Genomic DNA, 25,059 nt, shown 5'->3' on the forward strand with positions numbered 1-25,059 from the left:
GATCTAGGCCCAAAATGTCAGCTTTCCTGCTCCTCTGATGCTGCTTGGCCTGCTGTGTTCATCCAGTCTACATCTTGTTATCTAAGACTTTAAATTTCCAATTTGGTTTCTTGATATACTACTTCAGAAAATCACTATGAGTAGTGGTTGTTAAATCTCAAAATACACTGAAAGCTTTACAGAGACTATTACCTTCAGATCTCCATCATTGTGTACTGTTAAAATATTACTTACACTATGAAAATATTACACCACCATTATTTTCAGCAATCAGGCATTGTTCTCCCAAAAATTGATTCCACATGAGGAAACAAAGTAATCCAAGAAAACAAAATCAATTTTATTTACATTTTTCCTTGGATAATTCCAGTCTATGTTCACCACTTCATTATCCATTACCAGACATGTCACAAAGATTGGTTCACCCACTTTCACTACGGTTTTCTCAGCTTCTATTTCAACATGAAGGTCATCTGCCACTAGAAAATAAAATACAGAAAGTTATTATTAAAAAGCATTTCAGGAAGAACGGACATGATAATGCTTTTTATTTAGCAATAACAAGTAACTGTTCAAAAATAATACATATAATTTATACTTCTTAGAAAGAAAGATGTTATGTATTTGCAACAAAATTGTGGAATAGCCTTATGATTTTACTATAAATGGCAAAAGAAGAACACTTCCCCCTTAGTGTTGAAGATGAGTAAAGAAACTCTCATTTTTACTGTGGAAAGAAATTCAGAAGTAGATGCGATTTTCTTGGCTGATAGTATCCCTAATTAAGCAATACTATATAGTGAGTAATAATGACAAGTCCTATACTTGGTCATATATGCTGATTGTTATTATCTTAATGTACAAAGCAAAGTGTGTGGGGTATCATTTAATATCAAGATGTAAATTCATCTTAAACATCTTCTAATTTAAATTTCCTTGATCTTTCAGAAGTTATAGTTAAAAATTCATCCTTAAAGTGTAACAATATTATTAATCACCTTTAATTGTCTTTATGTTTCAGACTAAGTTATCATGTTACTACACAAAGGTTTGCGATAGGGTCCATCTACCACAATGTGTTTACGCCTTGTAACCAAGGTTTGAAATGAATCAGTTCCAGTGGATTGAAAATCTCTTCTATCTTTTATAGTAGAGGACTAATGTGAAATTGGTTTGCAGCATCCACTTACTTCCTATTTAGTCTGGGAACCACATCTCAAAACAATAATAAAAACAAAAGTGCTATGGTTGCTGAAAATCTGAAACAAAAACAGAAAGTGCTGGAAAGCGAAAACTCAGCCGGTCAGGCAGCATCTGTGGAAAGAAAAACAGAGTTAATGTTACAAGGCCAGGGACTCTTCAAAAAAACCCTCACTTCTCATAATTTGATCATCTCACTCAGAGAAGTTAAAATAAGAAAAGACAAAGAAAGATAAGCGTCTTGGGCAGCACAGTAACTCAGCGGTTAGCACTGCTGCCTCACATCACCAGATCCGGATTCCATTTCAGTCTTGGATGACTGTGGATTTTGCAAATTCTCCCCGTGTCTGGGTAAGTTTCTGCTGGGTGCTCTGATTTCTTCCCACAGTCCAAAGATGAGCAAGTTAGGTGGATTGGCCATGCTAAAATTGCCCCTAGTGTCCAGGGATATGCAGGTGGGATAGCCATGGTAAGTACACAGATAGGGTAGGGGTCTAAGTTGGATGCTCTTTGAAGGATCGGTGCAGATCGATGAGCCAAAAGGCCTCTTTCTGCACTGTAGGGATTCAATGCTATGATTTATATGGCACCTTTCACAACTTCAGGACATCCCAAAGTGCTTTACAGTCAATGGAATATTTCTTTAGAATGTAGTCACTGTTGTAATGTAGGAAATTAAGTGGCCAATTTATACCCACATGCTCCCCACAAACAGCAATGTGATTATAAACATTTAATCTGCTTTTATGGTGCGGATTGAGAGATTAACACTGGCAAGGGAAACTCCCCTTCTTTTCTTTGAAATGGTGCTATGGGGCTGTTTATATCAGTCTGTCCTGTAGAGTTAGTATTGCACACAGAAGAAATCACCTCTGACACTACAGTATTCCAATGGAGCCATAGCCCAGATTTTTGTAGTGAGACTGCAACCTTCTAACACAGCAGCAAGTGTGCTATCAACTGAGCCACAGCTGAGTAAGCAACTGGGGTGGGGAAGCAGGGAATTGACGCTAATACAGCAGATAACGCTGTCCTGAGGCTGAATGAACGCATTATTGGATAGAATACAGGGAGATCATACTGTGTCTGTCTGTACTACACATGGCTGAGGTGGGCTCAATACTTCCATTCGTCAACGCTAATGTGGTTTACAGTGAAAGAAAAAGGCCTTTAAAAGAAAGTTTAAGATTTCTTGAAAAGTTGCAATTAATTGCAATACCAAAATTCTTCACACTTACTAGTACCATGTTATTCAAATGTTCAACAACATTTTTCTACATTGAGTGTTGAATTGATTGATTTTGAACTAACGGCAAATAAATTTATGAATTTATGAACAAACAAATAAATGTTCAATACATCTCAACTAGTGTTGTTCTAATGGAAGAAAATAATTCAAAAATTGCTTCACCTTTAAATCTATTAACAATGTACTCTTCTGATCTGTGCTCCACACCATTGATTGTTGTGATACAGGTATATGTCCCCTCTTTGAAGAGGCCACTGAATCCTTCTTTATTATTATAGGTTGTAGCAATCATGGTATTAGTATCGACATTAAGCAGAGTGACATGGACATCTGGATCAGATACACGACATGGGATTTCTGCAGTTTCACCCTCTGCTGCTATTACTATATTTTCAAAATACGCTTGTGGGATAAAAGGATAGTCAGGATCTGTAAAAAGACCAATAGATTTCATAATCAACTGTTTTGGCAAAGTTTGAAAGAAATAAAACTTAAAATGAATGAACAAAAAGTCTAAATGTATCTGTGATACATTTTGCAAAATATTACTCAGCATCTCCAATAGCCAACATCAAAATACTTTATCCTAAAACATGTGAAAATCGGGAGCATTTTCATTTCACACAAGTATCTTGCACTATTTGCACTCTCTGACAGGAACTGAGATACTGGTATGCTGCTTTTGTTGGAACAAGAATTTAGATGTAAAGATTATTTTTTTTTCAGTGAGAACTATTATCTTGCGCCTTGTTTCCACTACAAAGTTTTTCATGAAAGGGAACTAGCATTATTCAACACCTGGAATGAACTCTGGATTATAAAACATTGCACCGATGCCATACTAGAATGAAAAGACATCTTAGGGATTTTAGTCCGAGCCATGGTTACACAAAGCCGTCTAATTCAAAATGCTGAGTGTTTGGCAACTAAATATTGTGACTTCAACTAATTTTTTTTTTTTGGTTTGAATGACTTTCAGCTGCTCACAGTCGATTTGCCAAAGGGAGTTTCAGCTTAGAGCAAAGGAAAAACTGATGTCATCCAACTTGTCACTCATATTTTAACTTCTACCAGCCAAGCACACAGCATCCTGGAAAGTCTCCAATTCAAACTGTCAGACGGAGAGGTCATACTTTTTGCATAAACTAGCTGTGTAGAATGCAACAAACTAATTAGAAGAATTTCTGCTTTCATAAGAATTGAGGGCGATCAGACTACTCGATTTTCGGTTGGGTTTTTTGCGGTAAAGTCAGTGGAGATTCGAAATTCGTTTCAGTGAGCACATATTAGAATGGAGAGCAGAATGTTGTAACTAGAAGGAAAATAATAAAACAGGGGAGCTCTGGATACATTTAATGGTGGGAGCTGGGAGAGATTAAAGACAGGGTGGGAGTCTGAAGTTGACAACCAGGAAGAACTGAGAGTAGATGGTCAGACATGGGGTGGGCAGAATGGGTGGCATGGTTGGCTAAATAAGAGGGTTAAAGGGGTTGAAAGCATCGATGATATGGAGCAACAAGCAATCATCATCATTTATGGCTTAGCAAGTCCCAGTGAGGGAAGATAGGATATTTGAGATATGGGTGATGAGGGTTGAGTATAACTGTTGTTAAGATATATATATGATATTCCAGAAGTAATCAGCCCAGTCAATGATGTTAGAGGTGATGTAGGAGGAAAAGCATGGAATGGGAAAGCTACTAATTTTGATGTCCTATATTGCAATTGCCACACCTCTCTGCAAATAAGATTTGCTTTACAAGCCACGTTATTAAGTCTTGAAAGGTTCAAACATCAGGAACCTTGGTTTTGATGATGACTTGCCTGTTCAATCTTAGTAACATCTATCCTTGTGTATATTTGGCAGATGTTTATGTTTCCTTTAGTTTTTCTGCAGTGTTTTTCCTCCCCTGTTGACTAACCTGTTAATACTCATCAGTGGTATTCACACATTAGTGAGGCAATAGCAAATGTCAATCTGTATCCCAAAAAAGGAGTCAACACCATGATGAGAGAAAGGAGAGAGAAATTTGCTCAGAAATAGATATATTTATTGTGTCAGAGCTTGTAGAACCAGCACAAATTTCTAAGTCAAGTTTTTAGGGGCTTTGAATCCAAATTTGAAAGAAGTAATTCCAGCAATTCCAAATTAGAAGGGAGCTGCCTTGACGTTTCCATTGGTAAATGCAACGCAAAGTGTGGAATTGAGCTATGCAAAATCTTTGGAAGTGCCAGATCCAATCTCCAGTCTCAGTTAATTGATCTCAACCAGACTGCTATAATTGGTGTCTATATTCATGCTATAGAGAAAGAAAAGCAAATTAACCAAAGTTCCCTTTTGATGATAGCTGTATAGTAAGTATTGCTGTAAACAGTGAGCTTATGAAATGCAGTCATGGTGGGGCTCAGTTGCAACCTGTGCAAGGATTAACAAACTGTCAAAACTGACTGTACTGACTCACACTGGCTCACAAGAATGACTACATGGCTGAGGTACGAAATGGGTGGTACCCCCCAAGTAGTTTCACACAGCAGAATCGGACTTTCAGAAGAAATAGGGTGAAAAATAGTTCAAAAGGCAGCTAATAAAACCATTGACAGTTAAACCTAAAGCTTTCTTGTGTACAAACTTGAATTGTTCCTTTCAACGTGCACAGACCTGGAACAAAAACGTAGATATCTCGTCCCTCAATCTCCTCATCGAGCTGGAGTGATGGGTAATAGCAGGTGTACCTGCCAGTATAAATTCCTGTTGCATTATGGACCTCTAGTGATTTCACAAAGTTTCCACTGTTGTTGTTTTCATCTTTTCTACTGATATTCTCCTCAAAAGATTCGTAAACTGGCAACTCCCAATCCACTTCATTCTCCCCGGAGCACTTCAGGCTGAATGACGTATGGAGAGCAACTCTTATTTCAACTGTGCTGGGGTAAACATCTGGTACTGTCTGGCACTCAACCAGCTGGGGCCCTGAAAGCCAGCAAAAGAAGTATGATGATCATTCATAGAACTAAACGAATACTCTGCTGTGCTCAATTATCTTCTGTCAGAGCCAATTACTTCAATGTCACCACAAGCATAATGAAGTGCAGTTCAAACATTGGGATGCTCATACATGGAATAATCATTTACAGTGCTCCCAAATATATTATTCTTTCCCTCTTTCAGCACAATACCATTCACCACCTGAGAGGGGAGATGATTGTTCTGGCACCAGACATCTACCAATCAATTTCTGCAACACCCAGCTAGATGGTTCAGGGTGGTATTTCCAAAAGGTTTCCCCCATCTGTGGCAAGTAGCTTACATCTGATTAGCTCCTGCCTTGATGACCTGGCAGAAATTGGAAGATCACTAATCCATGCATTGAATATTTCCCATGCTGAATCTGTGATGGAATTTAGAAGGATAAGAGGGGAACTGATTGAAACTTACAGAATACCAACGGACTTTGATAGAGTGAGCATAGAAAAGGTGTTTCCAATAGTCAGAGAGACTAGGACCTGAGGGCACAGCCTCAAAATGAAGGGATGACCATTTAGAACTAAGATGAGGATGAATTTCTTCAGCCAGAGGGGGGTGAATCTGTGGAACTCATTGCCACAGAAGGCTGTGGAGGCCAAGTCATTGCATGTATTTAAGACAGAGATAGATAGATTTTTGATTTGTGAGGGCTATGGGAAAAAGGCAAGACAATGGGGTTGAGAACCATATGGAGCAGACTAGGTGGGCCAAATGGCCAAATTCTGCTTCTATACCTCATGGTCTATGTTCTTATAACACAATATATAAGAACCTTAGGGCACTTTAAGGCACGATATCACACTGGTAATTAAAGTCGGAGTAAAGAATAAAAGCTTAAATATGTTGTTTTTAATATAAAGTACATAAAAATACATTTTTGTAAATAGCATAGGCAATGAAAACACATAGTGAATCAGTTTCCAAATGATTGCATTGAGGGTGACACCTCGCTGATGACAAACATGTATCAGTACATTTTTCTGACACATTTCCTCCAAATGGTCAAAGAGTCATGTGAAGCATTCCTTTAGATTTCGTCTTGGCAGTTGAAGTTCCTAGATCATAGCATGCATTCTAAAAATTGAATTACTTGTTCTCATTATTGCATTGATTGATCTGATAACAGATGAGTGAGAAGCAATATCTAGAGACATCAGAAAAATTCAACCATTCGATGTACAAAGATACTTCTATTACCTCCTGTGCTTCATTCAATTCCCTCTTTAATTCCTCATGGTTGCCTTTGCATTGGCCACCACACATAAGCAACTTGCCCCAGCTGACCAACAAAATTCAATACAGGCATCTGTCATTTTAGCAGTTGATAAATACAAGACAAATAAACATAGGTAGAAAATTTGACAGAAAAACTAGGCTACTTGATGACAGTCTCCTGTGTGAGGCAGACATCAGATTTTTTTTTGGAAAAGAGGAAAAACAGGGACAGGAGTTGTTTGACATTGTATTCCTCAAATCTGATCATAAAATCCATAAATCTGATCATAAAATCCTGAATGCCTACCCAGACACCAAACAATGAATGACAAGGAGACAAAATGCTATGCAAATCTGCAACAGACCATCTCCTTTCCTTTAAAGGAGAACAAGCTCACCCTCAGAGATTTCAATTCCTAACTAGGCTGGGACCACAACAAACAGAAGAAGGAACATATTTTTCTGTTTCAGATTAAGAGTTTAAGTCAGTTTAATATTTTCGGTTGTACTGCACAGCCAAAACTGCATTTTTAAAAATAATTTTAATTTAGAATGCATACTGAGATGGTTACCTTTGAAGACTTCCAGGAAGAGGCAATCCACTATCAGGAATATCTTCCAGAATATGTCCATCTTTGTGGAAAGTTACTGAAGGAAAGAAAAGAGAGACATGATTGCCGAAACATTGAAAGGTTTTCTATAGTTTATTATTATTTGCAAGGTATGTTACTTCCCTGCTATATTCAAACAGTAAGGGCCTGTATAACTTATTTGATACTAAGTCACTACAATTTGTGTTACAGCCATTAGACAGGTTTCTCTTCTGATTTTCAAAAAATGCTTGGTAAGTAGGATTACATATGCTGCAGTATATTTTGGGCAATAGATTACTTTTAGTTTAAATAGTATTTTGATTAATGAATTAGCATATTCAGTAAACACTCTAATTAAAAAAAGTATCTATCATTCAGTCATTTACTTTATCACTACTTATAAAATGCATTTTTTAAATTAAATTTTTTTTAGCAGATACATTGTGACAGGAGCACACATAGGATAGCTGAGCTATCTGCCACTAAGCCACCCTGTTAACAGGGGAGGCCCCGCCCTCAATCACTTTGATCTAAGGAAACCCTTTGCATCTTCAGTCATGGACATACCAGAACCAGTTACTCAAATAGGAACCATGGCTCTTTACCTTTTCAGCCAACTTGAGTTTGGACTTCTTGAGAAAACCACTATTTTACAAGAAATCCAAAAATTGAACCATACTAAACTGAACTTAGCCAGATCAGATCGAACTGCTTCAACTAAGGTCAGCTTACCAAGACATTGTACTGCTTATGGAACTGACAATTTACTTTAGCCTCATTGGGTATAGTTTTTTCTTTTATTTGCAATATATAAAGAAACAGCTTGACATTTCCATAGATATTATACTAATCTCTAAACTGAATGGGCTTTGAAGTTTTGGAAAAATAGCAATTAATTCATGGGCACAGAAACAAAAATTGCTGGAGAAACTCAGCAGGTATAGCATCATTTGGGGAGAGAAAGCAGAGGCAATGTTTCACGTCCAGTGACCCTTCATCAGCCAGACATGCTGAGCTTCTCCAGCACTTTGTTTTGTTTCAGATTTCCAACATCCACAATCTTGATTTTAGTTAGCTCATGTTGTCTGCCATTGTTAATGAGGAAAGAGAAGTGGCAACTGGCAGTAAAGAAGAGATATATCAGAAATTCCATTTTTTCACAAGTTGCAACAATGATTTGCCCCACTCCACAGTAAACCTGACCAAAACCAGAAGTAAATCTTGTCATGAAATTGCTGGATAAATTTTGTTTATAGGAATAAATCTCACCACAGACATTTTGGACCACTAATTCATGTCATGAGGATGTGATTCATGAGGCCAACATGCCAACAAGCTTCCAGGCCCAACAACTCTATGGTCTCGCTCCCACAGATAGCAAATTACTTCTAGAATTTTCTGAATTTTAGTTTATTTATTGTTTTTCTCTTTGTACTCTCTGCAACTTAACAACGATTTTTATTATTTCTCTTTCTATATCTGAGTTGACTTGCATTTCCCTCATTTCCTGCTCTGTTGTTTGTTTTGTTTTCCTCTATTCACAAGTTCATTGGATAAGGAAATAAATGATTGAACCCAATATTCATGAGGTCTCAAAGCCCCCATTGGCTTTCTGCATCACTATCAACTTGCACTTTTAGCACTTAACAGTAGAAAAATAATACAATCTGAAGGCTAAAGTAAAAATCCAATTCATGAAGCATGTCAAAAGATGTACCATTTCAGCAATTTCTGAGCTAATCAATCACAAGCACTCTGAATGTACTATTATAAGAACTAGACCTGAAAGATTTGAGAATTTCTGAAGATCTAAACTTGAAGTACCACCCAGTGTTTATAGGATAATTATTTGAATGTTACGTGGCCATTTAAGAGCAACTATTTGTCCTTTGAAGCCTCTTCTTTAATTACTGCCTTGCCATCATCAGGCACTATTTGGTCATACCTCAATTGGACTTTTCCTTCTTTGGGACTAGAATGCAGCAGCCTGGTTTTGATGCTGTTAGCAGCGCAGCCAAAAAAGTTGGATAGAAATCTGCTCATTCCAAGCAATCCTTCTCACGGGAGATGTGCTGTGAGGATTTTGAACATTACAGCTGGCATAGGATGTATACCTTTCACAACCACAGCTTGGAAATTAAATAAACTCAGATTTGCTCACTGATCATTTCACAAAGTGTTGCATTCTTTTTCTCACACCCACAATCCCTGCCTATGTTGCCAAGAACACCCACATTCCTGCTGGACGCCAGTGCAGCCTTTTAGACTTGGTCTGTTATTCTTTACCATTCCTCAGGGCATCACCCGCCTCATCTAATTACATTTTACTCTACCAGGTAGTTTACACATTTTCTCAATGCATCTCCTCAGTTTCTCTATTCCTGTGTGTATGTCTATGTGTCAATGTGTGTGTGTCCTGGGCAGGGCATCAACAGTTCAACCCTGTGATATTTGTTTGGCATTCCTCACTAACAGAGTGCAGCACATTCAAACAGATAACAATACACAGTTGTTTTCACAGAATGGCCTTCTTTTCTTTGGGTTTTTGACTTCTTCCTGCAACCACAAGTCTCCAACCATTTGCAGACTGTGATGTCAATGTTGGCTGGGATCAGCTGGTTCCAAGCCCACTGCAGGGATATAGAGGGCATGGTCAGTTTTTCCGTTGGTGTACATCTACCCGTCTGAGATCCGATATGTGCAGAAATGCACATTCTGTAAGCTGAATATGAGCTCTGGTCTACACAGATTTCCAACACTCTAGAGGGGAATGAAACTATATGGACCAAGACTGTTGTAGATGTAAAAAGAAAATCCATGGAGAATGGAAACATTTCAGTGAATGATTTTGTTAGGGTCCCATTCAGAGATGCAAATTTACTGCACATATTTGTTCTGACACTGGTAGATATAGTCAAGCCTGTCGGGGCTTTTGTTCTTACCAGTGTTGAGTTCAGAATCTACAAACTCTTAGGTAATCTTTTAAGAATTGAAAGACCTCGTTACATATTGATATTCAATCAAGGACTTTTCTTAATCTAATGATCATCGGCTCCTAGTGTCATGAAAGGATAGAAAACTACATAAGGAATTCAAATTCAACTTTTGGATTGGTAATCATAAAATATTGTTTTTGGATCAACAAGATTATGTCAAATATAAATACTTGGTTGAGAGTCAGCTGCTGAATATTCGAAACCTCTTACCTAATGAGCACAGTGTGTACCTACATCTGCAGTACCATACAAATTCACCTGTCCTTGATGAACCTGTTTGTATGGGGGATAGGACATGACCTCTATCAGTGAGAATGTCTTATTTGACTAGAGTCTGGTATAGACAGTGCAATTTCAAAGTCTGCTGACTATATCAAACGTTGTAATGCGGTAATCAGTGAGGATGGTATCAGTAGACTTCAAGAGGCCATCAGCTGCTGAAATGACATATGACGATGCAAGCTACTGAGGATAATTTTGAGGTTCTTACACTTTGGGATGAACAACATGGAGAGACAGGACAACTTGAATTGTGAGATTTTAAGGGGTGTAGGAGAACAGAGGCTCCTGAGGTACATGTACACAAATCCTTGAAGGTGGCTGGAAAATCGATACAGGAGTAAAGAAAGTGTATGCTTACTTGTTTTTAACCAAGACCATTGAACACAAAAACAACAAAATAATGTTAAAACTTCACAATTGTTTTATAACTTCATGCAAATTTCTGGGTGCCACACTTTAGGAAGATGACAAGGCCATCTCGAGAACTGCAAAAAAGACTGCAAAAGCAGTTTTACCAGCATAATAGCAGGGATGAGGGACTTCTCTTTGATGGAAAACGGAGAGAAGCTGGAATTTTTCTCCTCAGAGCAGCTAATGTAACAATGAAATTTAAAAGAAGTATTCACAATGTTGGGGAGTTTGTCAGAGATGGAGAGACTGCCTAGTCCTACAAATGAGTCAGTAAGTGGAGGTCATGGATTTTAAATAATTGCCAAATGAGCTAGAAGTGGAAGAGTGAATTTTGCTTCCACATACTGTGGGTGGTTGTCCACATCAGGAATGCACAACCTGCGAGATGGTGAATGCAAAATCATAGGAAATAATTCTGACAGGCAGTACAAACTGTCAATTAAAATGGCACAGATTAATTAAGGACAGTCAAAAGAGGTTTGTTGAGGGAACATCATTGCTGACTAACATGATTGATTTTTTTTTTGGAAAGCTAAAAAGGTGGACCAATGAGGTAAATATGTTTGATATTATCCACGTAAATGCTAGCAAGGCATTTGACTCCTGGAATCCAAGGACAAATAGCAAGTAGAATGCAAAATTGGAAAAAGCAGAGGTCATGGTGAGTGACTGTGCTTTTGCAAATGGAAGGCTGATACCAGTGGGATTTAGCAAATGTCATGATGAGGTCCTTGCTTTTCATCATATCTATATGTCAGTAATTTAGGCTTAAATATAGGGTCACGATTGAAATGTTTACAAGATAATACAAAAATTTGAAGTGAGATATTGGTGAGGATGAATGCAAAGGATGACTGGATAACAGTAAAGATCTGACCAGATGGATGGAGAGGTGATTGATTCAGAGAATTGTGATTTAGTGCGTTTAAGAAGGTCAAACAAGGAAAGGGAATACACCATATGGAGTAGGATGCTGAGAAATCTGTAGAAACAGACAAACATCGAAGTACACATGCACAGCTTCCCTGAAGGTAGATATGAAGGTAAGGTAGCATGGGGGACACATTTCATTATTAGTCAAAGCGATGAATAAAAGAGCAGGTAAGTTATGTTAGAAGCGTCTAAAGCACTAGTTGGGCCACAACTAAAGTACCATATCCTGGTCCCCAAACTGCAGAGAGGATGCAATCAAACTTGAAAGAGCACAGGAAAGATTTACAGAAGTGTTGCCAGGAATGGAGAATTTTAGCGGTGGGAAAAGTTTGGATAGATAGATTGTTTTCTTTAGAACAGAGATATGCAAAATTGTGAAAGGTCTATTTCCCTTGACAGCAATAACTACAGCCAGGTAAAGTGATAAGTGAAAGGATTCAAGGGTAGTTCAAAAGAATTGCTGTCACCCAGAAGGCAGTCAGGGTCTTAAAATCGTGGCTGATAGTGTGATAGAGGCAGAAACTCTCACTGGATTTTAAAATATTCCTGGATATGCACATGAGATGCCTCTGCCTAAAGTGTTAAAGATAGTAACTAGAAAGTAGAGACTTCCATCTCCAGGGACTACTTTACTATTTCAGTCGAGGTCAGATTCTGATTCTAAATTTAAACTGGAAGTTCAGCACACTATGACCAAATTTAAAATTGGCCTGTTTAAGAAGTTCTACTTTAATGTCAGCCAGTTAATAGTCGGTAAATTTACACTTAGCATTGGGAGTTTCATAGCAACATTGTTTGGTGCCAGACATAGAGTCACGTAATCAAATCTGCACCATTTAAGGTGGCATCTCCTGCTCCTTAACCTTCCGTGTCATTGCAGCCATTCCCTTACATCAGCACGTCCTCTCACCGACTCTCCCAAGAACTGGAGAGATAGCAAGCTGGACGGTCAGAGAGAGTGGGAGAGATGGGGAGGAGGAGGGTTGGAGAGAGTGGGAGAGGTGGGGAACCAAGGGTTCGAGTAGTGAGAGACAGGTGGCAAGTTGAAGAAGCAGTGAGCTGGAGGTAAGTCAGAAGAATCAGAATATTCTCTTATTTTAAAAGAGAATTTGTATTTTACATATACAAAATATAGGAATTTTGTTAACTATTTCAATTTACAGAGTATAGTATTTTAATTGTTTTCTGGTGAGAAAGACCTTACAGGATCTAACTACAGATTCTATGTTGGTTTTAATGGGAAAATCTAATCTGCTTAAAAGCTGTTCTTTTACTGGAGCACATTTCTGAAAGACAACTACAATGTTAAGCAAGAACTAACTGTTTCAGTGTGAAGTGGCTCAACAAATAAGTGCACTTAACTGCATACTTAATAATCCTGGATTGATCAGCAGTAAATCAAATGCAGGTCAAATCAATTACAAGAGACCTGGAAGATAACAAATGCTACCATTACCTTGCATTTGTTCTGACAGTTCAGTTTTGCGAACAGCAACTTTGAGAGAGCTAGCTGAAATAATCAGGGTTTAACAGTACCAGCTAGTTTTTGACTTGGTCACTCTGGCATCTAGCTTCAACGAACCCAGTCATTGGAATTGCTGTCATTCTTGCTGCATTGGACATCCTTGTATGGGAAATCAGCAACATGAGAACCCCCAAGAAGGGTCGTGTGTAAATGCTTATGCATTCTGTGTATGTGCAAATGCAGAAAATGTGTATGTGGGCATGCAAATGATGAAGAGATGTGACAATTAGCACACAGAGTTGGAAGAGGTTGTACAATGTACCAGTTTGTGCATCAGATGAATTCTAAAAGAAAAACTCTCACATTGGGTCATCACATGATCTAGACATTCCACCCACAGGAAAAGGTCCTCCCTGCATCAAGTCTATTCAGCCCTGTTAGAACTTTATACGTTTGACAAGGCTGGAAAGGCTGAAAGCAGGGATAACGTTTTCGATTGGTTGCGTTTCTAGAACCAGTGGACACAACCTCAGGATACAGAGTAGACCATCTTATGACTGAAATGAGGAAAAATTTCTTCATTCAAAGGGCAGTGAACTTGTGGAACTCTCTATCACAGAAGGCTGTGGAGACTGAGCCACTGAATATATTCAAGAAAGAGATAAATAAATTTTTAGATTTTAAAGACATCAAGAGATATGGGAAGAAAGCAGGAATATGGCATTCAGATAGAGCCACGATCAGATTGAATGGTGGAGTAGGCTTGAAGGGTTGAGTGGCCTACTCCTCCTCTTAGATCCAATGTTTCTTCTACTCACCACAGAAATTTAATTGTCAATGCTTACAAAATAATCATCTTCTACTGGAAAAAGGCACTTGCACAGTTGTTCCTATATTTGTGTAGTGTTAGCCAATATGTAGCATAATACATTTCCTGCTTTGAAGAATGTTAACCCAATTATTATATTTTTGTGAAAAGGGAAAATAAGGTCTGAGGATGAAACTGTGTTTGATAAAAGGGTAGTGTTGGAATTATCAATCATTGCAGTCCTTAAACAAATAGGTGAACTTAGGGATTTGTCATTTTGTTATATTGATAATTGTTGAAGATACTTCTTAAAACTTCAGGAGTCCACATTTCCTGTTAAAAAATACAACACATTACTCGATAGGAACATTAAGAAATAGACTCCCTGGAACCCATTTTACTGATCAGCATTTCTGCTTTGGCTTTTCTACAGTTTTATCCACAAATTATATTTATGACAGCAAATGAAGAGTATTTATTTAAAATTGTGGTTGACTGATAGCCTGTTTTATCTGACAGTTCTAGTGAGGTACTGGCTCTCAATTATACTTTGACCGGAAAAAACACCCTCTTCTATTAGTTATGACACATTGCTCTATAATGCACTGAACGTGTTGATAGAAGAACAAGGAACTCAGAGCAAATGGAAAGAATATGAATTGCATTTATAAAGGACAGATTCCAGGCTTGACTTCCACTCACAGCGGCTTCCTGCAGACAGCATGTTTTCCCAGGCTCAGCCAGATAATCTTTAGGAGGGAAAGACCCCGAGGTTGAGATGGATGGCCCCACTCCAACTTTACTCCCTCAACTCCCCAAACTCCATCCTCTGCTGGATCAAGAGATGCATAGTGATGATTACATCTGTGATCATTACTGCAGCCGGAAGCATCACAGGCAATAAATTAATGCAGCAAAACCTGCTGAGCACTAAGTCATCCCGTAATTCGCGCAGTTCTTGTCTTTTGCCATCAATTTGTGAGCACTATCATCATGCAACACTGTTCCCACTTTCTCCATATACTTTTTGATCCCTTTAACCCTAAGAACTACATCTAACTCGTTCTTGAAAACATTCAATGGTTTGGCCTCAAACACTTTCTGTGGCAGAGAATTCCACTGGCTCACAACTTTCTGGCTGAAGAAATTGCTCAATCCTAAAAGGCCAGCTCATATCCTTAGCTATGCTATGAGTAACTAAATTGTAGACTGATTTATAAAAAATCTGTTTACACTTTCATTTCTTAAACATAGAAATTTCCTCTCATAGTAAGGATCTGATAACAATCAAGCTTGCCATTGGAGAGTTATCTAGGCTCCACTGCTCCATGGTCCTATAATTAGGTGATTTATAATTTCTGTAATTAGTATGTATGATTGGGAGAGATGAGAGACATTAGGGTAGAAATTCAAATGCATTATAATAGTATTAGATTGTGCTTATTGTAGCTTATTCAAATAACACAAAATCCATCAACAGCAACTCCCATTTACCTCATAACTTTAGCCCAGTAAAACACCGCAAAGAGCTTCACAGGAGCATTATCAAACAGAATTTGACAACAAGGTGCAAGGAAATGTCAGGAATTTCTCATAAAATCAAAAGCTTCTATATGTTAAATTTCACCTTGAAACACTGGCAAATGTGCCTGTAATAATGGGGCATGAATTTCATCTCATCCTGTTCTCCTGATTACCTGCTTTGATTCATGTTTACAGCAAAAATACAAAATCACAACCACCCTCACCTACACAGTCCCCACCCCAACTATGATTCTGTACATTTCTGTATAAATCTTGCTTGACATAATTTAATCTGTAATTCTTTTGCAGATTATCAGTGATGAAAGGAAGGTATCTTCACTATAAACCTGGAAAGCAATATACTGACTCTCAGAGACAGTATTTATAACATCGCTGGGCCCTGGATGTGCAGCATCTAAAACACTACATCCTCTCTCAGTTAAACCTTAGAGTACCATTAGAGCATAGGATCAAAAATCCCAACTAGATTGCAGCACCTAGCAGTTAAATGCACACAACTACCAAACTTAGGCAATATTCTGAAACAAAAATAGAAATTGCTGAAGAAACTCAGCAGGTTTGACAGCATCTGTAGAGAGAAAACAGTTAACATTTCAACTCCAGTGACCCTTCTTTAGAACTGGCAATAATCTGTTATTCTGACACATCATTCTGTTGTTTTTAAATTTCAGAATTATAGATTTGAGGAGCCTCAAAGGGGCAGTGATTTCAGTAGTTTTGGTTGGACTGAATTCTTCTACATACAAGCATATGTATTAACAGCAGGAGTTGGCTATTCATCCTCTTGAGTCTGCAATGCCATTTAATGGATCATGGTTGCTCTAATTGTAGCCTCAACTCCATATTCCTGACTACTCCCAATAACCTTGGACTTGTTGGTCAAGAATCCATCTGCCTCTGCCCTACAGTCATTCAATGGCTCTCTTCCCACCAATCTCAAGGGAAGAGAGTTTTACAGGCTCAACCCCCTGAAAGAAGTTTTATTTTCCTCATCTCCATTTTAAATGCAAAACCCATTATTTTTCAATGGTGCCCCCTAGTTCTAGTCTGTCCCACAAGGGGAAACGAACTTTCAGCATTCACCCTGTCAGGTCCTCTCAGGATCATACATGTCTCAACAAGATCACGTCCTCATTTTTCTAAATTCCAGTGGATATGGGCCCAGTCTATCCAACGTTTCCTCATAAGATAGCCACCTCCAGCTGCCCACGCTCCAATCTTAGGTAGATTTAGATAATTTCTTAACTTCTACCATCTGTGTTTTCAGACAAATTGTTGTAAATTGTTGTAGATTGTAAATTAGTTCAGTTACATATACTGACACAATCTATTTGTGAAAGCACTCTGATACTCAAACCCCAATACTCTCAAGATCATCACAAAAACTAAAGTATCATCAAATTGCTCAATGTCCCAAATTTCCTTGATCTGTGAACTCGGGTTAGCAGAAAACACTAAATTTCTGTACTTAACAAGAAATGACTATTTATTGCAGTAAACCAATCCTAATCACAGGCAAGCAAAATATGATTTAATAATTTATAACACTTTAACTTAAAACTCTACCTCTTCTTAAGTTCCCATACATACAATAATGACCTAGACAAATAAAATAAAACATTGATAAAAGCGAAATACTGTGGAGACTGGAACTCAAATAAAACTTCAAAATGCTGGTGTAGAACACCAGGTCTAGCAACAGCCAAGGGGAGAGAAACTGAAGTAACATTTTGAGTCTGAAATAACTCATCCACCAGGTCTGCTGAGCTTGTCTAGCATTTTCTGTTTCTTTTTTTATTTTTGAAAAATAGATGTTACTGGTGGAGAAAAAAAAGTTAGGGAATCACAGTTCCATAGCACCAGTCCACAGGATTCATTGGGGAGTCATTTTGCATCTTCCAATTCCTTTTAATCTCTAATCTTCTCCTTTCCAAGCTCATTAGTGCAGACACAGGGTAGTTGACATGCTAATCGTTCAGTCTTTCAGTCTTTCACTCTCAAGCAGCAGCTTACATGCAAAAGGTGGGTGAAAATAACTAGCCATTTTCAACTTCTTTATTAGCTCTTTGCAAGGAAGGACATGATGTCTGTTTAGGCTCTGGAGACTTTCTGCCATTGTATTGTTTACACATAGGCAGTTCACCTGCCCAAGGAGCCTATCAGAGAGCTGTTGTCATGCTGAGCACCCCGATCGATACGACGGGTCCTGATTGAAAAAAACCAATCAACAAGGACTGTATCTCAGCAAAGCTGCCGTGAACACACCCATGGTACTGATGGACTCAGCAATCCTCCCCCATTACTCGAACAAAACAGCGTAAATACAACTCTTAATGAACTCTAGTTTTAAAACTGAAACGTCTCCTTCCACACTTTCCTAGGTTTAAAGCAGTATCCTTTTCCCATTTGTTCCACAAACAAAAGATAAAGAATCATAAAAAGATATGATCTTTATGATGGATTGATCCATTTATGTGATATTAATATTGATAGAATATTAATGATAACATTATCATTTATATAGTATTATTTGCTATGAACTAAAACCCATACAATCATACAAGGTTTCAGCGCAGCAGCAATCCATTTCGCCCCGTCGTATCTGTGTCAACTCCCTGCAAGAGCAACTCAACCAGTCCGCTCGCCTGAGCTTCCCTCCCAGCTTTTGTTTTGCTTCAGATAGTGAAGCTACAATTGAACGTGCATCCACTACACTCTCAGACTGTGCATTCCAGATCCTAACCACTGACTACTGCGTAAAAGAATATTATTCTCCCGTTTGGTTCAAACTAGTTCCCCTAAAAGCCAATAAGCAGCTAATGGAGACAACAAGGTGCAGGGCTGGATGAACACAGCAGGCCAAGCAGCATCATAGGAGCAGAGAGGCTGACGTTTCGGGCCTAGACCCTTCATCAGAAAAGGAGAAGTTCGCTGTGAAAGAGATAATGGGGACGAAAAGGAACGAGTTCACCGTGTATGTTACACCGAGGGGAATTGTCGGCAGGGGGCACTGTTTCTCCACTGACCAACGGCCTGCAGCAGGGTGTTGTCTGTACAGTTAAGGTCTAAACTTGCTCCCACCCTATCATTTAGAAAGGCAGTAGACGCACAAAACTCCTTTGCACATACACAACATCAACTCTAACTGTATATTTTGCTGTATATATTTACGTTCAACACTGTAATTTTGTACTTCTTTTTCAAACGTGGAATGCTACTGTTTGCAGTTTATAGTAACCTTTGCCTCTGAAAGAGGAAACAACCCTTCAACACGTTGCATTGTTATCCAAATTCCGATCCAAAAACAAGTCCAAAAGCAAACTCGTCACATTGATATCACGTTAAGCGCAGCATACTAACAATAGAGCCGTTCAATAGGTAGAATGTATTTACCTTGGACGAATTTCAATTGATCTATTTATTCATTTCTCGAAATAATTATCAAATTAGATTAACGTGGCTTTGACGCTTCCAGATAAAACAAACAGGAAAAAGGCAAGTTTTCATCCTTACCCTCTGATCAGATGATAACGGGAAACGATTGCACAAGAGAGTAAAGCAAAAACACGAGTATTTCCTGGGAATTCGATTTCACAGGAAAAGTGCTTTCCAAATCCAGAAGTTATTTCCTCGACACTGTTCACGCTGACAACCCAGACAATTAGAAGTTACTTTTAATTATCATTTCTGAGAATGGTACCTGGGACAAACCTAACTGCCACATCGGCCACTTAAATTTAAATCAGGATTTAGTGCAATAACTTTCCCAGGATGTTAGTCCTGAAATGAAGGTTTGAATAAATGGGAGCACTTCCCCGCTTTAAAACACAGACTCTCAAAAGAAAATATATATGGCTATTTTAGTTTAAAGAAGTACTCTGTTCCTTAAATGAAGGTTAACTAAAGTAATAAGTATATAATAAGCAGGGTTGTTTACAAACATCAACCGCTTTCAGGGACCCTGGCGCTATGGGATTACCATGAAATGACTGCATTCCTGCTTCAAGCCAAAGCGTGGCTCTCTAATACAACTGAGATCATGAACGTAGAATTCTTACTCAAAGCCCAGTGAAACACGCCAGATGTTTAGAACTGTAAATAAGGTTTAAACTGTTTGTGTGTCCAATTTCCAAAATGGAATACACGGCTCTACACTGGGTACGTGCACACAACAGCAAATTGGTTACTGCAGCACTTAAGTGAGGCAATTTCAGTCATCCCACTGTCAACATCATTTTATTAATGCCTTAACGTTGCAGTCGATGTCGGTTTCGTTCTATTTCTCCGGTTTAGCCTGTTGGAACTCGCCAGAACATTGAGACCACCGAATCCGGAGATTCTGTGAGGGTCCATTTTCAGAATGAGAAGCCCCTGGGTGTAGCGCTCCTCCGTTGTAGACAAGAGTAACAATCTCATTGTGGTATCACACAGACAACAATGACTGGAACCAATCCTTGTCAATTCAGTTCTCCCCTGGGAATGTCACTTCCTGAAATCCAGTTATTACCATTTATTGGCAGTCAGCGGGGAACAAGAGGGGCGTAAATGATTTATTTTCGTTCAATCCCATCTGCACTTCTCCTCTGGTCTATAGGGGGTGCTAGATGCACACGTGGGCTTGTATTTACATACATGTAAACCTTGATTCGATTTTTTTGTGCGGATAAGGGCGCTGGTGAGAGAACTAGACATTGGTGAAGTATACATTGGGATACCTTGTACCTTTTTTAAGGAAAACATACACACACACACGCACGCACACAACACACGTGTTCTCGAAATACTTCCAGTAGGGAAAAAAACGTACAGCACCCACATCCCAGTTTTGTCACCTGCAGGAGGGTATCCTTTGTCTTTATCGATGGGATGACATTTTAAATCTCTATTAATGTTTGCAAGCTGTGAGAGGAACAGCAAGTTATATATACAGCATTTACATTCTGCATTCAATATTCGTAATCCCAAGCGATGTTTGAAGGTAGAAAAAAAACCTGATGAAGACTCGAGTTGACTCATGTTACAAAGAGGCGAAACAGCCAGAGACCTGGGGGATAGCCTGCAGACCATTCAGTTGTATCCACCCGCCGCTCTCATCCTGCCTGTCCAGGATTGCTCAGCCGCAGAGTAGCTTTACCTGAGTAACCGGCTTTGATTCAGGCTGTTTTTATTGTGGAGGATGTGCTTTTGGGACGTTGCAGTGTAGAAGTCAGTGCAAAACCCTAGGGTTATTTATCAGATTCCACAAAGCGCCCTTAAAGTGCAACTTCTGGAGTGCAACAAGACGGGGAGCAGACTCCAGTGTGAGGAGGTCAGCTCCAAACTACCCCCAGGATTCGCCACCAAATCCCTGGGAAGCCCAAGGGGAGTGAATAGGCAAAGCGCATCCTCTCTCCGCTCAGTCAAAATCCTGCAGGGGTCCTGTGTGCTGACAATGTAAATGAAGTCGCCTCCCAACGGCGAACATTTCGAAATCTTTGGGACACCACTCGCTGGCTTGATTCCGCGTCGAAAATCTCACCAAAACACAGCTCCGCTACGTTCATGAAAGACTGAACTGTGAGCAGAGAATGACACGACGGGACTGAGAATAATTACAACAGAGAACCCATGACAACCAAAAGCGAACATGTTTTAGTCACAGTCTTGGTTAACTTGGTTAAATAAAAGGATTAGAGAGAGAGAGAAACAGAAAGGATTTCCCGACAACAGGAGCTGTTTTATCAGAAGGTAGCCTTACAGAAGTTCCATTGTTACCGACTTTACTTTTCTCAGTAAGAGTTGGGACTTCTTAAAGTGCCAGCTACCCACCGCTCGGAGCGCCGCGCTCTCTCTCTCTCTGTATCTGCTCTCCTCTTAACCATTTCAGTGCCACCCAGCAGGGTCTCGACTACAACAGTCCTCCCACTGGCTTTTGGCACTTCTGCTGAAGAGCTGCGACACTTCGGGCCAAATGGTTGCTTACCCGTCCGTCCGTCTGCCGCTTCTCAATCTCCGGAGCGAGTCCCTGGCAAAAGGCGGGGAGCAGGGGAGATCGGCGCGGGGAAGTGGGGGGGGGGGGGGGGGGGGGGGGGGGGGGGAGCCAAGTAAAGGGTATGCTCCGGGAGTTTCCTGAGCAAGAGAAGGCAACGGGCACACGGAGCTGGGCAAACAGCAAATCAGAAGCATCTCTCAGAGAAAACAAAAAATCCAGTACCAGACTAGGGAAACTATTATTGGGTACAGCGGTAAAACAGAAAGAGAGTGGGGGGGAGGGGTGGGGGGGTGGTGAGTGGAGAACTATAGAGAGGCTAAAGGACCTGGGGGGGGGGGGGCAAAGTGACAAAATAGTGCAAACGATGGGACAGCGACTGGGAAAAGCCGGCTTAGAGAGAATTGGAGAAAAGTTGTAAGTTTTACTGTTCATTCTCTTCCAGAACTGGAGGGTTTAAATGAAGGAAGTGATTAAAATGAATGATCAAGTTTCCTGAGAGTGAGTCTAACTACAGTCAAGTGATGAAGAAAGAAACAAGTTATAAAAAAGGAGCGAAGAGATAGATATTACTGAAATAATACATTGATTCCTACCTCGTTTATCCTGCTGCTACTTTCCCCTCTCGCAAGTTTCGCAGAAACCTCCCGATATTGCTTTCCCTCACGGACTAGCCAACAAGTATTGGCTCACTTCTCCCTCCTTCCTGTTTACGTGATTCATCCGCACGCCAGAACTCCTGTACAATCCCCAAATCTCTCCCTCCGCCACCCTCGATCCCAGGACAGCGGAGTATTCCCAGGAAGGGAGAGAGAGAGGGAGAAAGCCTCTACTTCGTCCGAAATTCCTCAAATCCCTGACGCAGGCTCACGGTGGCTCCCACATCCAGCGCCAATGTGTTTGTCATTATAGGCTTTATGCAATGGAGCCATCAGTCTGCAGCGCGCTGGCCAAGTTAAATGCAGCGGGACGGTTATCATGACCCAAGACCGTGCACAGAGCCGCTCTGTTTCCTCACTCGATAGCGGTACCGCTGTAACATGCCACACACTCTCAGATAAGCGCTCACTTCCAAACTCAAAACATGCCCTCCACTCAATGAAACGCACCACTTTCACACTCCATCGCTTGCCAAAGCGAACAGCCTTCTGAGAACAATCGACGATATGAACAAGACTCTCACATGATAAAGTACAAGCAGTTCTCCTAGTCTTTAAGATGCTTATGCCCCTTTGGACCGACGGCGAACCAGCAGAGGGATGTGTGCAGGGGCAGCTGTGGGTGCAATCTATATTGTCGTCTGGAACGCCAGGCCTCTTTACTAACAGATTTTACACAAGGAGATAAAACAGGGCCCCCACCCTACTTAAACACTCGCACCACCCCCCCCCCCCCCCCTCGCCCCGCACGCCTTTAAAAAAAAAGACTTGTTTGCCCCTTACCTTGTGTAAAGTGGTAAATCCACCAACTTCTGTTCCGAACAGGGGCAGCATGTACGTTTCACTCTGGAGCTGGGCTCAGATTGTTTAATGGCTCAAAGAACGGCGACTTGTAATTGATTCAATGTTGCAGTCCATCCTTCCAAAAAAACTAATCATCTGCTTTAAGTAAATAACTGTCAGGAAATGAAACCCCTGAAGTCGCTTCAGAATAAGAGTCCGCAGCTCACAGGCAGCTCTTGGAGTCGTGTTGGCTTCAGGCGGTGGAGGCGAGCTTTCCCAAACTCTTATCCACGCAGGGCAGTCACATTAAGGCTGTCTTGCGCAGAAAATTGCCATATGTGCATTTTGAAGGAAGTTTTATATGGATGAAAATGTTTCTCTCTTTCTCTCTCTCTCTCTCCCCCAGTAGCATCGCCTCCGCCCGTGCTGACAATACGCTCACGGAAGGATAGCTAGTCTTTATGAATGAATTCCCAGCCCTTGTTAAACGCGGCTGATCTGTGCTCGGTACCAATGTAGTGGGACAGTTACATTTGTAGTGTTAGTGTCACTCAAATAGAAATGGGTTGAGAGATTTGGGGATTATTGGCCAGAGTTTTGTTTAGAGAGGTGTGGGGGTGGGGTTTGGAGGAAAGAGAACTGCATAGTATTTTTTAATGTTCTCCTGAACGTTGTCAACCGCAATAAATCTGTAAAGTGTTTTGTTTTAGGATTATACAAAACAGAAGACATTCCTAAACACTGGAAAAAATGATTTAAGTGTGTTGTAAACGGATCGTTTCGCGTAATGACCTGAAGCAATATTGACCAGTGAAGGCAGGAGGCGCCCTTGTTCTGTTCCTTGGGAGTTATTGCCCAGGAGTGAGGTTAGATCGCCTTGCATTTAAAAACCCGAACTGGCTGCATGAAAAGGTCGGTTTGACATGTTTGTCTAACAAGCTCAGTCCCTCTCCATCTTCTAATCAATTGGGATAAAGAAAGGGTGTAAATATTGAAGGAAGTGTGGCAGGGCGCAATTGTGCAAACTATGTGCCAACACTGGGTGCCCGCTGGAAGGAGCGGGTTTGATCGTTCTCCTTTTTTTTGTGTAGCTCGCTGCTGTTTCTCATCTTGCCTCCAGCCGTTAGCTGCAGTAATATATCTTCAGCGCTGGGAGTGAACAGGCCAAATATTACTTCCACATGTGCTTCAGGAAATCATTGGAGGCAACAGCGAGGCCAATCTGGGGAACCTCTTGTTTCTGGATGCTCGGAGATACCGTATTATCCCGAAAGAAATAGTCTCTTACCCATCTGAGAGAACGTTCGAATGTGTTTGATGTAAATAAGAGCGTGTTTATAAACTATTAGTGACGGTACACGCGCTGATCGATAGACTAACCTTTCAAAAGGGAAAAAAAGGTCTAGATTTTTGCATCTGTATTCTTGCAGTCCCCGTCCCTTTCAAACCCCGTTTTTATTTACTTCGCTGTGAGTTTCTCGCTCTTTGCAGTTGCCATGTTTTCACCCTTACCTTGGTGACACGTTTAGCTATTTTTCCAACTAAGAAATTATTTAAGTTTATTGTTTAACCACCAGCTGCGTTACCTTGTAAGCAATCAAATAACAATAAGAAGCCACTCTGGTTAGAGTGCAGTTATATCACATTTACAAGTCTGAGCTGAGATTGTAATGGTTTGGGTGTACATCAGTAGGCAGACCGACTAATAGTTTGAGTCAATTGATTGCAACTTGAAAAATATTGCTGCCTCTTGCAAACATCCAGATAATTGACTTTGTCGGGAATGATGAATACGTGGATGGAGGTCAAGCACAGAGTAAACTTGATGCAAAGTGAAGGTGAGCCGTCTGTTGCTGAATTACTACAATGCAGTTTTCCAATACAAGGTCACTCCCTCGGCGCACTGACCTGCAGCGTTTGGAGGGGT

At 40.1% G+C, this 25,059-nt stretch overlaps 1 protein-coding gene across 3 annotated transcripts in view; it reads right to left on the reverse strand.

Moving 5' to 3' along the window:
• Positions 1 to 23,671, reverse strand: part of pdgfra (platelet-derived growth factor receptor, alpha polypeptide) — a 48,685-nt gene extending 25,014 nt beyond the window's left edge. The window contains exons 1-5 of one of the 3 annotated variants that reach the window (XM_020527428.2): positions 23,133 to 23,671; positions 7,262 to 7,337; positions 5,109 to 5,420; positions 2,612 to 2,878; positions 349 to 479 (exon numbers count right to left, since the gene is read on the reverse strand). In XM_020527428.2, the coding sequence (XP_020383017.2) occupies positions 349 to 479; positions 2,612 to 2,878; positions 5,109 to 5,420; positions 7,262 to 7,322 (771 nt within the window). In that variant the 5' untranslated portion in view covers positions 7,323 to 7,337; positions 23,133 to 23,671. Of the gene's footprint in view, positions 1 to 348; positions 480 to 2,611; positions 2,879 to 5,108; positions 5,421 to 7,261; positions 7,338 to 19,780; positions 20,210 to 22,286; positions 22,600 to 23,132 lie in introns of those variants that run through there. The other 2 variants (XM_020527429.2, XM_048597484.1) reach the window with 2 other exon arrangements.
• Positions 23,672 to 25,059: the final 1,388 nt, after the last annotated feature.

Source organism: Rhincodon typus, chromosome 1 (genome assembly GCF_021869965.1).
Source record: "Rhincodon typus isolate 14 chromosome 1, sRhiTyp1.1, whole genome shotgun sequence".
Taxonomy (NCBI): Eukaryota; Metazoa; Chordata; class Chondrichthyes; order Orectolobiformes; family Rhincodontidae; genus Rhincodon; species Rhincodon typus.